This window comes from Macrobrachium nipponense, chromosome 21 (assembly GCF_015104395.2).
Source record: "Macrobrachium nipponense isolate FS-2020 chromosome 21, ASM1510439v2, whole genome shotgun sequence".
NCBI lineage: Eukaryota > Metazoa > Arthropoda > Malacostraca > Decapoda > Palaemonidae > Macrobrachium > Macrobrachium nipponense.
Genome location: NC_087212.1, coordinates 28,887,320 through 28,905,092, shown reverse-complemented (window position 1 = coordinate 28,905,092; position 17,773 = coordinate 28,887,320). Strand labels below are relative to the sequence as shown.

The window sequence follows — 17,773 nt, the reverse complement described above, 5'->3', positions numbered from 1 at the left end:
GAGATTAAATAATAATAATAATAATAATAATAATAATAATAATAATAATAATAATAATAATAAGACATCAAACGCGACGCCAACCGGGTCATCGCAGCCGTGAATGCCGCTACGAATGCCACACACCTCCCGCCCATCCAAGGTGACTACAGCCTCGGCTACCTTTACGGGAACGTGAAGACCCACAAGGAAGGCAACCCCCTACGCCGATCATCAGCCAAACGCCTTAATAAAATTCTGACCCCCTATATCCCCTCCAGGTACTGCCTCACCTCATCGGTGGAATTTTTGGAGAAGATCCGCGACTCCCCCGGTGCGGGAACCATGGCGTCCTCAGACGTTGAGTCCCTATTCACCAACGTCCCAGTCGACGAGACGATAGGGATCATCATGGAGCGGGTATATAGGAATCCCGATATGAGACCCCCTAACATCCCAGAAGACTCCTTAAGAACCTGCTGGATATCTGTACGAAGAGAGCCCTTTCACCACCCACCGAGGACAGATGTACCGCCAGAAGGACGGCGTAGCGATGGGGTCCCCCTTAGGAGTCCTCTTACGCCAACTTCTACATGGGAGAAGTGGAAGAAAGGGTCTTCTCCCTTTCAGCAACACAGATGTCCCCGCACATACGCACGCGTACATCGATGACATCTTCGTGCAAGCCGACTGCGAAGATGAGTAGAAGCCCTTCGGCAGCAGTTCCTGCAGAACAGCGCACTCAACTTCACTGTCGAGTACAGCAGCAACGATCGGTCTCCCCTTCCTCGACGTCCTTGTCACGAAGACGAATCAGAAGTTGGCGACGACCGTTTACACAAAAGCTACGAAACCTCGGACTTTGTCTGAATGGTGATAGCCGAGTGTCCTGCGCGGTTCAAGACCACCACCACCGTCAGGGCCTTCGTCAGGAGGGCCCTCTCGCACTGTTCGACGTGGCAGGACACACACCTCGAACTCGACCGAGCATCCCAGATGCTAATTAACAATGGGTACTCGAACAAACTCGTAAACCGAGAAACTCGAGCCGCCCTTGACAAGTGGTACATGACGGAGGAAGAGAGAAGGAACATTCCGCCCCCGGAGGATATCAAACTTTTCTATAAAGCCTTCATGCACCACCAATACAAGGAAGAAGAAGCAGCCATGAAGAAAATAATAGAGGAACACGTCCGCCCCATGGAGGAAGGAAAGAGAGTGTCCCTCATTATTTATTACAAGAATCGGCGTACGAAAGACCTCCTGATGAAGAACAACCCCTCCCCACCGGCAGGAGACCCCCTGAAGCAGTCCAACGTCGTCTACCGATACGTATGCCCCGCCCAAGGATGCCCTGGGATTTACATCGGCATGACGACGATGCGCCTGTCAAAAAGGATTTCCTGCCACCGCCCAGGAGGGCGCCATTAGGCAGCACGCCCTTGCAGTACACCGCAGAAACATCACGAGAGACGACATCGTCAGGAATACTAAGATCATCGGGAGAGCACCTGACCCACGACGTCTGCGTCTCCTAGAAGCGCTGCTCATCCTCGAAGAAAAGCCTCCCCTCAATACCACCCAAGAAGCGTTCCTGATACCGACGTGTGTGAGGAGGAACCACACTCTCCCCCTAACGAAAGTACCAGCGCGCATGGAACGAACAACGACATGAGAATAATACCATGGGTGAACGTCACGCAGGTAGAAGCCAATCAAGAGGCTCCCGGTGATACCCCCTACCTGAGAAGGTCTGCAAGACTAGTCAACGCCGCCGTATGAGTCACCTTCCCGGGAACCAATAAAAACTCGACCTACCGGAGAAGTGCTCTGATCGTACTGGAGAGCTCGCAACACCACGAAAAAAGGAGAAGGACTCGCCACTGGAATTCAGTCCCTCAGCAAGTTATCGCTTGATAATGTCCTGTCGATCAGGAGGAAACGTCGCGTTAGAGAGAGAGAGAGAGAGAGAGAGCGAGAGAGAGAGAGAGAGAGAATTGTATAAGCAATAATAAATCAAATGACTCAACCGAATTTTACCATGCCCTTTGGTGCGTTGCTCGCCAGTCTAAGCAAGAACGAGAAAGGCGTCAGAAGAAAGATAGAGAAGACGCTTTATAAGATTAATAGTGCTGAAGCAGCAGTTATTTTAACAAAACAAATAATAATAATAATAATAATAAGACAAGAGTAAGGGAAATATAGCCAGTAACTACAGGCCTATCACCTGCCTACCAATAATGTGGAAGTTACTAACAGGTATCATCAGTGAAAGGCTATACAACTACCTAGAGGAGACAAACACCATCCCCCACCAACAGAAAGGCTGCAGAAGGAAGTGTAGGGTCACAAAAGACCAGCTCCTGATAGACAAAATGGTAAGAAGAACAGTAGGAGAAGGAAAACCAACCTAAGCATGGCATGGATAGACTATAAGAAAGCCTTCGACATGATACCACACACATGGCTAATAGAATGCCTGAAAATATATGGGCAGAGGAAAATACCATCAGCTTCCTCAAAAATACAATGCGCAACTGGAATACAATACTTACAAGCTCTGGAAAAAAGACTAGCAGAGGTTAATATCAGGAGAGGGATCTTCCAGGGCGACTCACTGTCCCCACTACTCTTCGTAGTAGCCATGATTCCCATGACCAAAAGTACTACAGAAGATGGATGCCGGGTACCAACTCAAGAAAAGAGGCAACAAAATCAACCATCTGATGTTCATGGACGACATCAAGCTGTATGGTAAGAGCATCAAGGAAATAGATACCCTAATCCAGACTGTAAGGATTGTATCTGGAGACATCAGGATGGAGTTTGGAATAGAAAAATGCGCCTTAGTCAACATACAAAAAGGCAAAGTAACGAGAACTGAAGGGATAAAGCTACCAGATGGAGCAACATCAAACACATAGATGAGACAGGATACAAATACCTGGGAATAATGGAAGGAGGAGATATAAAACACCAAGAGATGAAGGACACGATCAGGAAAGAATATATGCAGAGACTCAAGGCGATACTCAAATCAAAACTCAACGCCGGAAATATGATAAAAACCAAAAGCCTAAACACATGGCAGTGCCAGTAATCAGATACAGCGCAGGAATAGTGGAATGGACGAAGGCAGAACTCCGCAGCATAGATCAGAAAACCAGGAAACAAATGACAATACACAAAGCACTACACCCAAGAGCAAATACGGACAGACTATACATAACACGAAAGGAAGGAGGAGAGGACTACTAAGTTATAGAGGACTGCGTCAACATCGAAACAGAGCACTGGGGCAATATCTGAAAAACCAGTGAAGACGAGTGGCTAAAGAGTGCATGGGAAGAAGGACTAATAAAAGTAGACGAAGACCCAGAAATATACAGAGACAGGAGAAAGACAGAAAGAAACAGAGGACTGGCACAACAAACCAATGCACGGACAATACATGAGACAGACTAAAGAACTAGCCAGCGATGACAATTGCAATGGCTACAGAGGGGAGAGCTAAAGAAGGAAACTGAAGGAATGATAACTGCGGCACAAGATCAGGCCCTAAGAACCAGAATGTTCAAAGTATGATAGACGGAAATAACATCTCTCCCATATGTAGGAAGTGCAATACGAAAAATGAAACCATAAAACCACATAGCAAGTGAATGCCCGGCACTTGCACAGAACCAGTACAAAAAGAGGCATGATTCAGTGCAAAAGCCCTCCACTGGAGCCTGTGCAAGAAACATCAGCTACCTTGCAGTAATAAGTGGTACGAGCACCAACCTGAGGGAGTGATAGAAAACGATCAGCAAAGATCCTCTGGGACTATGGTATCAGAACGGATAGGGTGATACGTGCAAACAGACCAGACGTGACGTTGATTGACAAAGTCAAGAAGAAAGTATCACTCATTGACGTCGCAATACCATGGGACACCAGAGCTGAAGAGAAAGAGAGGGAAAAAATGGATAAGTATCAAGATCTGAAAATAGAAATAAGAAGGATATGGGATATGCCAGTGGAAATCGTACCCATAATCATAGGAGCACTAGGCACGATCCCAAGATCCCTGAAAAGGAATCTAGAAAAACTAGAGGCTGAAGTAGCTCCGGGCCTCATGCAGAAGAGTGTGATCCTAGAAACGGCACACATAGTAAGAAAAGTGATGGACTCCTAAGAGGCAGGATGCAACCCGGAACCCCACACTATAATACCACCCAGTCGAATTGGAGGACTGTGATAGACAAAAAAAAAAAAAAAAAAAAAAAAAAATAATAATAATAATAATAATAATAATAATAATAATAATAAGACCCAGAAATATACAGAGACAGGAGAAAGACAGACAGAACAGAGGATCTGGCACAACAAACCAATGCACGGACATACATGAGACAGACTAAAGAACTAGCCAGCGATGACAATTGGCAATCGGCTACAGAGGGGAGAGCTAAAGAAGGAAACTGAAGGAATGATAACAGCGGCACAAGATCAGGCCCTAAGAACCAGATATGTTCAAAAGAACGATAGGACGGAAATAACATCTCTCCCATATGTAGGAAGTGCAATACGAAAAATGAAACCATAAACCACATAGCAAGCGAATGCTCGGCACTTGCACAGAACCAGTACAAAAAGAGGCATGATTCAGTGGCAAAAGCCCTCCATGGAGCCTGTGCAGAAACATCAGCTACCTTGCAGTATAAGTGGTACGAGCACCAACCTGAAGGAGTGATAGAAAACGATCAGGCAAAGATCCTATGGGACCTATGGTATCAGGACGGATATTGGGTGATACGTGCAAACAGACCAGACGTGACGTTGATTGACAAAGTCAAGAAGAAAGTATCACTCATTGATGTCGCAATACCAGGTGGACACCAGAGTTGAAGAGAAAAAAGAGAGGGAAAAAATGAATAAGTATCAAGATCTGAAAATAGAAATAAGAAGGATATGGGATATGCCAGTGGAAATCGTACCCATAATCATAGGAGCACTAGGCACGATCCCAAGATCCTTGAAAAGGAATCTAGAAAAACTAGAGGCTGAAGTAGCTCCAGGACTCATGCAGAAGAGTGTGATCCTAGAAACGGCACACACAGTAAGAAAAGTGATGGACTCCTAAGGAGGCAGGATGCAACAACCCGGAACCCCACACTATAAATACCACCCAGTCGAATTGGAAGACTGTGATAGAGCAAAAAAAAAAAAAAAAATAAAAAAAAAAAAAAAATAAAAAAAATAATGATAATAATAATAATATCCGAGTGGACCTTGTTTGTCCTTCCCTGGGTGACAGAGGGGAAACATGAAGCAGTAATCCACCCCTTGCAAACAGGTTTGTCCGGCCTGGGTGGGGCAGAGTAGGTAGATTATCAGGAGGGTAGGGGAGACATCGACCCTCCTCCTGCAAGCCTGCTTGTTCACCCCGGGTAGGGCAGGGTAGGTAGATGGTCGGGAGGGTAGGGGAGACATCGACCCTCCTCCTGCAAACCTGTTTGTCCGTCAGGATGGGGAAGGATAGGTAGGGAAATTGGAGGGTAGTGAAGACAGCAGCATTGAGATCCAACATGCGTCAACAAGCTCATAATAATAATTATAATAATACTGCGTCGGGCTAATAACATTCATGCTGTAGCCACGGTCTAGCTTACGGAGACATTTGATCGTAACAAAAAAGTCACGCGATGTAAATCTTTTATTATAAATTAAGGCATACTATTACAATCATGCAGCAACTTTATTTCTGTGATTAGTGATCTTGCCTCTCAGCTGAAAACCCTAGCATCAAGGATCAGTTCCATGAGGAGGTAATTAACGTCTTAAAGACCATTTTGCCCAACTGAGGATTAAGTATTTAGTGGTTAGTCAAAATGGATGGTTAATGTCCCCTGGAAACATTTCTTTTAGTTACAAAATATGTTTACATATATATATATATATATATATATATATATATATATATATATATATATATATATATATAACATTCAGAAGTCGATCCCTAATCATACGGAAAAAGCACACAAGGGCCATTGACCGAAAATTCAAGCTTCCAAAGAATGTGCTGTCCATTCGAAAGAATATCACCCTCTACCCTACTCAGAAAGTTCATCTGCAGTGTAAGGGCCCCGTACATTCACACACACTGCGAGAACTCTGTTTTTGTCACACTCCTACACTTCCGGGTTATTAAGGGCCGCCTGCGGCCTGCCATTCAATACGCAATCCCACACCATTTAGTCAGCGCTGCGCTGTTTGCACCCACCTCTCCCCGTTTTACTCTAGTTTCTTTTAATTGGTGTAAACCTTTCACTAACTTATTGTCGTCATTACTCGCCAAGCTACAGAACCATCTAAAACCAGTTATCGTTTCTTTTATGCTAACCTTGTGACTAGAACTTAGCTGTTGCATTAATGTTTATAACTATTTCAGTAATTCTTACTCCACATATACCACGCTAACAATAGGCTACTTGCTCATTCCAGCGTCATGCATCTTTTTTGTTTCTTGAAACCATACGCCTGATACCTTCCACTTTTAAATGTTGCTGTGTTCAGGTATCATCACTTTCTTTAGTGAGTGTTAAACCTTCAGTATCATCACTTTCTTTAGTGAGTGTTAAACCTTCAGTTCACTATCAACAAATAACGACCTATCATTTGCAAAAATCGGCATCCTCACTTCATTTCAATTCTTTTACATAGCTTGCAAATTCGTGTCCTTTTCCGTCTTCTCTCATCACTCCATTCATAAGAATATCGGACAGCCACAGGGACATAACGTATCCGGCATTCTGACTATTTTTTTTTTCTTTTCAAACTTCTCGCGCAAGTGTTTCATATTAACACTTGATCTATACTTCCTCATTCGTTTAATCCCACTTGGGGTCTATGAGCAATTCTGCCATACATGTCCCAAAGAATACAAATATATTGCTGCAAAATTGTTACAGTCGCCTCTATCATCTTCACTAGGACAAAAAGGAATTAGAATTTCTCTCTGTTAGTCGTCGGGAATCTTTCCTCTACAAACACTTTCAATATCGTACAGCGTAACAGTTCTTCTTCTTTACTTTAGTAGTCTGGCTTCTTTTACAGGAACCAATGTAATCCCCTGCAGAATCACATCAGAAATACAAAGATTAGTCATGCTTTCTTTTATTTGTGGAGGAACATAAGTTTGTTAATATCGCATGTGTTAGCGGTTAAGGTATGGGATAAATGACGAGTTTATCTAAATCACATGAGGTTCATTTCAAATTCGTTCAAACAATATCCATGCCAATTGATATTGGTTATGATTTTTATACTAAACACTTTAATAGCTACAAAATAACCTCTTATGATTTTAAATTATCCTATCTCAAATATCACTGTTAAATGTAGTCGCCTTACATGTACACACATCAGTTTGTTTATTGTCTAAATTTAACCATAGTTTGCATAATCGGGCTGTTTTTATATTTTAATATGGTTATAACGTGTTTATTAAGTTAGTTTTTCCTAAAAAATGTTATGAAGTACTTTTTCCTCTGAACTTCTATATCTTTATATATTCCTAGTAAGTTATTTAAGTTCAAGTTAATAATAATAATAATAATAATAATAATAATAATAATAATAATAATAATAATAATAATAAAATAATAATAATAATAATAATAATAATAGGGAAAAACTTTCTATCACGAGAGTATATATCATGTTCAAAAGGGTCCACAATAATACAAAGTGTAAAAAGTCCGTGTATAATTTTGAAGACTTTACAGAAAGCTTTCGAACCCTTCCCTGGGTTCATCTTCAGTCCAAATGAACAATAAGTTACGACAAGTACAGAGGTAAATTAAAAAAAAACAAGAGTCGTTGAAGATCGTTGACAACGATCGTTGTCAACGATCTTCAACGACTCTTGTTTTTTAAATTTACCTCTGTACTTGTCGTAACTTATTGTTCATTTGGACTGAAGATGAACCCAGGGAAGGGTTCGAAAGCTTTCTGTAAAGTCTTCAAAATTATACACGGACTTTTTACACTTTGTATTATTGTGGACCCTTTTGAAAATAATAATAATAATAATAATTTATTCTGGAAAAGTCGCTTTCGATTTAATTTAGAGCCTGTTGCCAGTAACATTAAAACTGCAAAGAAATTTTAGCATTATTTGAATATTTTTCCTCGATAACTCACGTGGATTACATATCCATGTCACGAATGAGTGCTGACTCTGGCATGAGTCACACTGGCAATAACTTTATATTTGAGAAATTCCGGTCAATGACCTGCGCCACCATAACTTCAGGAGTTATTAGGATATTTTCATTATACACCAATTCTTTTTTTTTTCTAATAGATGCACTCATGAGTAATATAAAAATTCCGAAAAAAGTAAATCATAATTTAACTATATCTAAACAGATACTATGAATGTCTTCAGCGCTCAGACTCCTAGGACCTAGGTTAATTGAAGAGACATGTTTAAGCACTTTAGGGAGGTTGACGGTATAACTTGACTTATACGGGAGTTCCACCGACTTTCGCTTCAGGTTTTACCTTTCCATTGTAACATATCACATGATCAGAAAAGATGAAGGCAGTTCGGTAACTGATAACGTGGATAGTCACACTTCCTTACTCGCTGATGATACTATTTAATTGTTCATATTCAACACATGACCCAAAATAGACAATCGGAATATATATTCCTATAGCCTTAAGTTTCAATAGACGACAGAAGTTTAGGTAAACATCACAGGAGGGTCCCAGTCGAAAATCATGACTACCTCTCATGGGCTTTTGTTTTTTTAGGAGTGTATTAAATCTGTAATATATTTTAAGAATTTATTTACATTAGAGATTTTACAGTAATTAGGTTATATTTCATAAATATTACGGTCGACTGTTATTTATAATTAATTGTACTGTTCAGCATTATTACGAAGGGTGTTACTTTTCCTGAATACCTTCGTTTACAGTACGGCCCAGGTGTAGTGACCTATACAATCGATATCTTCGGGTCTGTGGAGGCAGAGATAACGCAAGTCAAACGTCACCTGTACCCGCTTTTGTTAACAACAAAGATGTGTGGAGGATTTACTTGCAGTAAAAATTCCTTGTTGGCCCTCAACATTCTGTATGTTGTAAGTATGGCTATTGTTGATTTACAGTTGGATGAATTTTTAGGGGTCGGCGAGCAAGCCTGCGTTTGTTTACCTTACGGTTGTCCTACCTATGAACTGACAGTTTAAAGATCAAAGTTTGCTCATGTGATTTGGGAATAGGCTGTAACACAACGGTACATTTCATTACCTCGTTACAAGTATGTAGGCCTATCAGGCATCTTATTCAGTCTGGTGTGTTAGAGTCTGGTTGGACTTCAACAATAGAATCGACCTGACATTAGGGTAAAACACCACGGCAGGCCAAACAGGCCACCTACAATCAACGCTTGCCACCCTCCGAAAAAGTACATTATAACGCGTCCTGACACCGGAGATGGGCATCAGTCGCGACTTGTTGTTGGTGAGAAACGTAGCTAAAGACCTCTACTCTCCTTTCGAAGTAAGTATTTTCTCCAAAGTTAGAAATTAAGGCCAAATTTTAAGATTTAAACAGAGGGTACTGAAAACGGTCTCGAACGTAGTGCAAATCTCATCAAAACGCGTCCAACATTTTTACTTACAACTCGAGGTATTTAGAAGATTGATGCCATCTTGATGTTTACGGAGTCGCTTGTGTCAATAAACTAACCATTTCCTGTGATAAATCCGCACACCACTTGTGCCCACAGACGCTGGGGCACTTTTATCACAACAAACGGAAAACTTTTCCTCACCAAGCAAACAACTGTTTTGTAGAAGACGACGACGAAGCGTGCACTTCGATAATTTTTTAAATAAATAGTAAAACATCAATATTTTACATATTTATGACGATTAATTTGAAAATATTCATTATTGAAAAAGTAACTCGATTCTGACTCAAATTTAAGTAATTATTTTTTGGAATTAGAACGTTCTTTTAAGTCCTGTATTATGACGTCACGACATATTGGCTTTCGTACCTATTGTAAATAATTGCTTTACTCAACTTTCTTGCAGAACAGTTTACCAGTTATTCATGCAGATTATCAGCTCTTCATGGAATTGGTATAATCGTAATGCGCATATAGGGTAGAATATCACAGCAGGCCAAGCAGGCCACCTACAATCAACGCTAGCCACCCTCCGAAAAAGTACATTATAACGCGTCCTGACACCCGAGATGGGCATCAGTCGCGACTTGTTGTTGGTGAGAAACGGAGCTAAAGACCTCTACTCTCCTTTCGAAGTAAGTATTTTCTCCAAAGTTAGAAATTAAGGCCAAATTTTAAGATTTAAACAGAGGGTACTGAAAATGGCGCCCACGGCAGTGGAAATCTCACCAAAACGCTTTAGAAATTTTTACTTACAACTAAAAATGTTTCGATGATTGACGCCATCTCTATGTTTACGGAGTCGCTTGTGTCAACAAACTTTCCATTTCCTGTGATAAATCCGCACACTACTTGTACCCACAGACGCTGGAGCATTTTATCACAACAATCGAAACACGATTTCTCACCAACAAGAAGCCAGGAGTAAACAGCTGTTTTGGTAGAAGATGACGAGAAGCGTGCTCTTAGCTAATTTTTAAATAAGTAGTAAAACATCAATATTTTACATATTTATGATGATTAATTTGAAAATATTCGTTATTGAAAAAGTAACTCGACTCTGACTCAAATTTAAGTAATTATTTTTCTGAATTAGAACGTTCTTTTAAGTTCTGTATTATGACGTCACGACATCTTGACTTTCGTACCTATTGTAAATAATTGCTATACTCAACTGTCATTGGAGAACAGTTTACCAGTTATTCATGCAGATTGTTATCAGCTATACATGTAATTGTTATAATCGTAATGCGCATATATATATTTATTATTTACTTTTTGGATATATGAAGATGTTTTACTGCTGGATTATCGCCGTAGTGTGACGCAATCGTTTTCGGTCCATGGGCCTCTGTCTGTTTCGCACCATAGAAATTATGGGGCCGAATTTGCAATGACCAGAAAGTCGTTAAAAGAGGAAAGTTAGCATTGAGGGGCATATGTTTTTGACTGAGAAAAATACAAATTTATTCAATAGCTAGCTTGTAAAAAATACTTGGTTATAAAAACTTGATTGACAACTAAGCAGCATGTCTACTATGGGTTTCAGAGACAGTGCAAGCACGTTTTTGGGCAATACCTATTTCTGTAACGAACACTCGTAACAGAACGAGAATTTGCTATAGTGCATTACACCCAGTGCCGTAATTTATAAGGGTATCGTGAATCACTAATCGTAAAGAATAACGACACTTGTCCTTGTACCAAGAGACATAAACTCCATTATGCAGAAATGGATACGAACACGTGTATAAAGCTCCACCTACCCTCTTCCCCCCCCCCCCCCCCCCCCCTCTCCACCGCCATCCCTTTTCTTCTTCGTTCCTCCGCCTTCCTTTCTCTCTCTCTGTTGCCATTCGGTATGTGTTGACCCTCCAAACTGGGTATAAGACTACACACAAAACGTTGAAATTGGTGAAATTAGGCTATGTATTGGAAGTATATATAGTACATAAATATTAAAGCAATTTTATCATTATTGCATTACTATGACAACTAGAATTCATGGAAACAGTTTATAATAATGGAACGGCGTATGTGTGAAGCCTCCACTAATGTGGCAAGGATGATTTTGCCATTCTTAGCATGCAAACATTAAAGCATGCAAACATTAAAGGTTACATTTATTCTGGCATACGATTATTAAAGAAATTCAAAATACTAATAAAGACTGAAATCAATGAAAAGTGCTAGCAAAAACAAAAAAGCAAAAAAAAAAAAAAAACGTAGTCGTTCCTCTGCACTTTTCCGTATTCGTTCCTCTATGGTTTTCGGCAGCCAGATGTACGAAAACGTTAGAAACATTTGATTTTATCTACTTAGAAATATCTGTAATTTTTCGGGGTAATTTGGTTGCCAAAAAAGATAATATACATGAATTAAATCACAAAATTTTTAAATAACAAAGTAAATTTAAAACTAAATAACGAGTAAAGTAAACAGTTTTTAGGGAATAAACTTTGCAGTTTCGTCGTCTGTCGTCGTCTGCTGTTCGTAATTGTGTTTATGGCGCGCGCGCTTAGAAACCAGGAACAGCAACGGGTTTAAAGTGCAATGTGGAGTGAACTGAGACCAAAATGTGTATAATAACAATCAAATAAGCACTGTGGAGTTTCAGTTGTGATGGCAGTAAGGATAAAAACCGCCGATTACAAGGTAAGAATGAATTCAGTTCAAACCATAACCCCGGGAATAACAATTTCATACAATCAACTTACCTGTCAGATATATACATAGCTAAGACTCCGTCGTCCCCGACAGAAATTCAAATTTGTTCCGATACGTAATACAAACCATCGGTCCTTTAACAATAGGAAGTAGCTAGCGGCAGCTGGAACGGTCGTAAGCTTCGAACAAGGGGAGAACGGTAGTTAACTGCTTGTCCGACAGTCGCGCGCCGCGCGACTGGGAGGTAAACAAATCACTTTTGCTTTCGGCCGCGGGTGTGAAGGACGTGTTCGTCATCGCTCTCTGCCCGCTTCATCGTCGTATGCTTTGTTTATATTGTGTTTTCTACTAATGGTTTGTTGAAAATGAAACTGTAAGTACACTGTTTTCATTTTCATTACTTAATTATGAACCAACATGGAGTTATCGCCGTAGATGCGGCGATTTCCTCTCTTTTCATGAATTGAACCCTTGAATTATGTCTCGGTGCCGAGGGCGGGCGCGCTCGCGCCGAGTCATGTATTTTGGGCGAAAGTGTGTAATTGAAAAATGTAAGTACTCTTTTCATTATATTTTTGCCCTGTGCGTTCGTTACCGAGAGTGTGATTGCGCTCGGCACGAGCCTTTTAATTTTGTATAATAGAATGCAATGAAAGTGGATTCGCAATTGCAATATTCTTTTCATTTTCATTTATTTATTTGCATGAATTTAATTTGGATCAATTTTCGTTCTTACCGGGAATTGATCCTATTGACGATTTTTTTATGTGAAAATGAAATCGCAAGTGCAGTATTCTGTTTCATTTTCATATATATTTATGATAGCATCATATTATTGGATCAAGTTTTCCGTTCTTACCCGGGAATTGATCTTTTCCCCTTTAAGTTCTATGAAGTGAATCGCAAGGGCAGTATTCTGTTTCATTTTCATATTACTTTTCACTGCTGTGCGGGGGTAGGGAAGCGAAGGTCTGCAGGAAGTCGTCGGAAAGCTCTCCCGCGACCTCCCTTGTATCCGATCTTCGTCTTCCTTCCTGCCCCCCGCTCAGCTTCTTCGTTGTATTTTGTATTTGGGGTCTTCCTTGCGTTCGGGGTGGGGCATGTCTTCCCCCCGTGCGTGAGGGAATCCCTCTTACTAATCTATCTATGTTACCGCAGGTGCTACATCCGTGGGAGACGACCTTGGACAGGTATGGACCACCGCGGAGGCAGGGCGTGCCTAGCATCCACGGGCTGCTGCAGCGTCTAGCGAGGTCTGGGGCGGTCTCCACTACTACCACGCCGCTTATGCTGCTCCCCCCCCTCTGGTCTACACTCCCATGCTGTGTCGATGACGCCGTCTGCCGCTACTAGGGCCGCAGCCGTACCGAGGTGGGTTGCCGCCGCCGCCTGTTTTCTTCGTGTTGCCTGCCCCAGACTTCCGCTGTTCCAGCAGCTCGCCCCTGGACCGGCCGCCAGGACCAGGTTCCGCTGGCTGCCGATTGATTCTACGAGGCGATCGCTGGGCCTGCCGTACCTGCCGCTGATGTGATTCCCGCTGTTGGCTTGGCTGTCCCTTCTGGGTCTACCGCTGCCGCTGTTCCTGCCGCTCCTGAGCTGGTTGCTGTTCCTGTCGCTCCTAGTTCCTGTGCCTGTCCATGCTGGTCCTGCCCACGGTGTGTCTTCCCCAGTCCCAGGTCCTTCCGGACAGGTGCAGTCGGGCCGTGTTGCTTCGGCAATAGCCCCGGCTCCGGCCTGGATGGAGGACCTGACGACTGTCCTGCGTGAGCTGACGAGGAAGAGGAGAAGAGGAAGCTGTCATCTTCGTCTTCATCGTCTGCTGCTGCCTCTTCCCCTTCGACTTCTAAGGCCCATAAGCCGAAGAAGAAGAAGGCTGCCTTCCCCCCTAAGAAGTCTCCTTCGGGAACTTCTAAGGGCCCGTCCCACCTCGGTGGGACGGGGGGGTCCTTCTGCTGGTCCTCCTGCTCCTTCGGGAGCGGGGCCCGTCTCCCCTTCCGTAAGGAAGAGATAGACGGGGACCAGAGGAGTATCGGTTAGCTCTGGTACTTCCTCGCCTGGTGCTAGCGGCGATGCCGCTACGCCAGGTCCCGGCTCGGTCTCTCGTTCGCGAGAGATCCCGAGTGTACGTTCTCCCTCGGGAGACCGTGCAGCCAAGTTTCGGCGCCAGAGTTCGCTCGGCGCCAAGACGCGGCACGGAGCAGAAGGCTGGTGAGAGACGCTCAGGTGACTCTTGCCAGGCCAGCGGCCGCTCTTGCAGCGACCAGCTGGTAACCCGGGTTTTCCCCCCTAAGAAGGCTCTTGGGACCTTCTAAGGGCCCGTCTCGCTCCGGCGATTCTTGGGAGCTCTTCTGCTGGTCTCCTGCTCCCTCGGGAACAGGGCCCGTCTTTTCTTCTACCAAGGAGAAGAAGACGGGGACCAGAGGAGTACCAGCTTCGGCTGGCACTCTTCCTCGCCTGGTTCTAGCGGTTCTGCGCTAAACCAGGATCCGCCTCGGCTTCTCGTTAGCGAGAAGTACCGAGTGGACGGTCTCTCCCGCGGGAGACCGTCCAGCCAAAGTCTTGACACTCGAGCTCGCTCGCCGCCAAGACCGAAGCGCGGAGCAGAAGACTGGCGTGTCGTGCAGACGAATCTCGCTAGGCCAGTGGACGCTCTCGCAGCGACCAGCTGGCTGCTCGGGTTGACGTGACGGTCGCTGACCAGCCACGGGTTGAGGCGAGGAAGGGGTCCCCGCGGTCGTCGGTACCAGCCACGGCTGGTACCAGCGGCTCGACGCGCCGAGAGGACGCTCGCCGGTCTCACCGCGACAACGAGCCTAGCAGGTCACCTGACGCCGCTCCCATCGGGACCGGGCGGAGACGGTAACCAGCAACAGCTCGCCTGACGCTAGAGATCAGCGTCGACGTTCTCAGCCGAGCCTCTCGCCCCAGGCGAGCGGCAAGGCTAGGCCTGCTGCTCGATCGCCACTGCGGGTGGACGATCAGCAGCAGCCCTCCAAGCACGCTGGTCCTGCCAGCGAGCTAGGGGGGGGGCGTCAGGTCTGCCTCTCCTGTACCTTCAACCTCCTCGGGCTACACCGGGAGGAGCGAGGTACCTATGAGTGATCGCGAGAGGTGCGCCGCTCGCGATCCCGCTATGACGCCGTATGGACCAGGCACGGTTCTAGGACCGACCAGGACATACGCGCAAGTAGCTGGAGGCGACCGTCAGGGGTGGGCTGCCGCTGTTCCTCCTTCTGAAGGAGGAGTATCTCGGGATCTGTTCTTGTTGGAGGGACTGGACGGTCCTACTCCGCAAGACACGGTTACTCCCGAGATACAGAGGAATTTGCAGAAGTCATTAAGCTGATTCGTCAGCATAATGACCTTGCGGAAGGATTGCCGCTCCCACCAGCAGAGCCCACGTCTCTGCTCGAGTCGTTTTGGGGCCCGAGAGGGAACCCAAACCGACGGTGGGGTCTGCCGTGATCGGAACTTGCCGATTCTGTCTCGAACCAGAGTCTCCTCGTCTCCGGACAAGAAGCTCTCTCAGTTCTGGCCGGTCGATCAAGCTACTTCCACTCCTCTACTGCGACAGCGGCGTTTCTACGTGTCTTCGGACACCGTATTTGAATACTCCTTCGGTCCTCCTGAAAGGTTTCGACCTCGACGAGGACTGGAATGAGTCGGAGGACGGTATCGGCTCTCTCCTCAGGTGTCGATCAGCCCCACCCAGACGACGTTCACAGTGGCGGCAGACCCTTACCTACAGTGAGAGTTCGTAACCCTCCGCGGGAAACGTTTTTCTCCTTGACGATACGTTTTCCCAGACTCTGAGAGGCCATCGCCGCAAGGCGATGGCTGTTCCTACTCTTCTCCAACTGCTAGTTCCACTGGGAAGCGAGCGAGTATCCAATTCCTCCCCCATTCCCTCTCTCCTTACGGTTACGAGGGAAAGGGGAGGGATCCTACAGAGATTTTCTCTGTAGGATCCCACGTTCGGGACTGCGCTACCGACCTTCGGGTCCTACCTGACGTAAGCCCCGGTCGTTGAGGAGGAATCCTGCCCCATTCTCGATTTCTACGGGAATCGAGAGGACCACCAGCCGATATCGTTTGACGAATTCGGTGGGGTTTCGCAGACTGCTTAGAATTCTACGAAATTTCTAAACGCCATTCAGTGTTCGAGTTTTACGATCTCCAAACACTTACGCGAGACCACGGTCCAAAGTGAGCGAGACGAGAATCCCCGATATACACGATAATCGGGAACCTCGCCTATGCTCGAATTCCTGGAATTTCTAGCATTGGGAAGAAGACTGCTGCTGAAGAAACTATCTCACAGTAGGCGACCAACCTGGACTAGAGAAGATCGGACGGGAATATCCAGTTTGGCTTGAACTATCGTCTTAGTATTCTGTTCACCATTGAAGCTTTCCTTCGAGGAAGACTTCTCCTTCACTCTCTTTGATAGAGATCGAAGGTGGTCGATCTCCAATCCTTATTTTGTTTTCCTGAAGGAAAGAATTTAGGATGGAGATCGTTGTTCAGAATCCTACAAATATACTACGTATATTAACCTCGCGACATGATTCTACTAAGCAGTTGAATTGTCCGAGGGGTAGGCGCATATCCTAGTTAATCTACGGATTGCGACTTATAAGAGAAGTATTCTAATTGAACTGCAACTCGGGGTTGCCTGCAACCTCCCAGGAGTTTTCAGTTTCAATTTTATATACTTATGGTTTTGTCACGACAACACCATTTCAACTTTTATATTTACCGAAATTCGTTTCGCCTAAATATAATTGCTCGAGCATATCTTTTATGCTCGGTAGTTCTAGCCGAACGCATTCCCTCGTGGAATAATGGATTACCTGGCAACTCAGGATGACGAGTCAGCGAGAGCTCAGGCTCAACTACTGCGTATTGAACTGCCTGATCAGGGCTGCCATTCGTACGATAATTATCGTACATGTACGATTAAACTGCCTCTGATACGATGTATGATACCAGATCGAACTATCGTACATTTTATACGATAATTCTGGCATTTGTTTATTTTCAGATGATTAAAAAGCATTTTTTTCAAGATTAAATGTTTCCAATTGAAAATTATGAAAAAGTAAAGTGACAATTTCCCTTAGGATATGTAGATAATTGTGTTTTGAGATTATTGAGATCGGTAGGTTAATTATATTGGTCCCGTGTGTATTTTCATCACCCTCTACTCAATTACCAATGGCAAAGAGGTCATCTTATCGCTGACCCCTTTTAAGAGAGACATCATACCATTCTCTCTCTCTCTCTCTCTCCCCGTGGAACGAGGCAATTTTGCTGATATTGTAAACATCCGATCCAAATGATCTGAGTGGGGATAGCTTTTTTGAACTGGCAGATTTTGCTCTGTGCGCGGTCAGTCTTTCCACTCGAATGCTGAATGCGAGATTGTTCAGT

General features: G+C 44.2%; 1 protein-coding gene across 2 annotated transcripts in view; it reads left to right on the top strand.

Annotated features, from left to right (window-relative positions):
- The first annotated feature begins 8,941 nt into the window (after positions 1-8,941).
- Positions 8,942-17,773, top strand: part of LOC135197876 (tetraspanin-13-like) — a 72,366-nt gene continuing 63,534 nt past the window's right edge. The window contains exon 1 of one of the 2 annotated variants that reach the window (XM_064225078.1): positions 8,942-9,119. In XM_064225078.1, coding sequence (XP_064081148.1) covers positions 9,060-9,119 — 60 coding nt within the window. In that variant the 5' untranslated portion in view covers positions 8,942-9,059. The remainder of the gene's footprint in view (positions 9,120-17,773) is intronic. The other variant, XM_064225079.1, reaches the window with a different exon arrangement.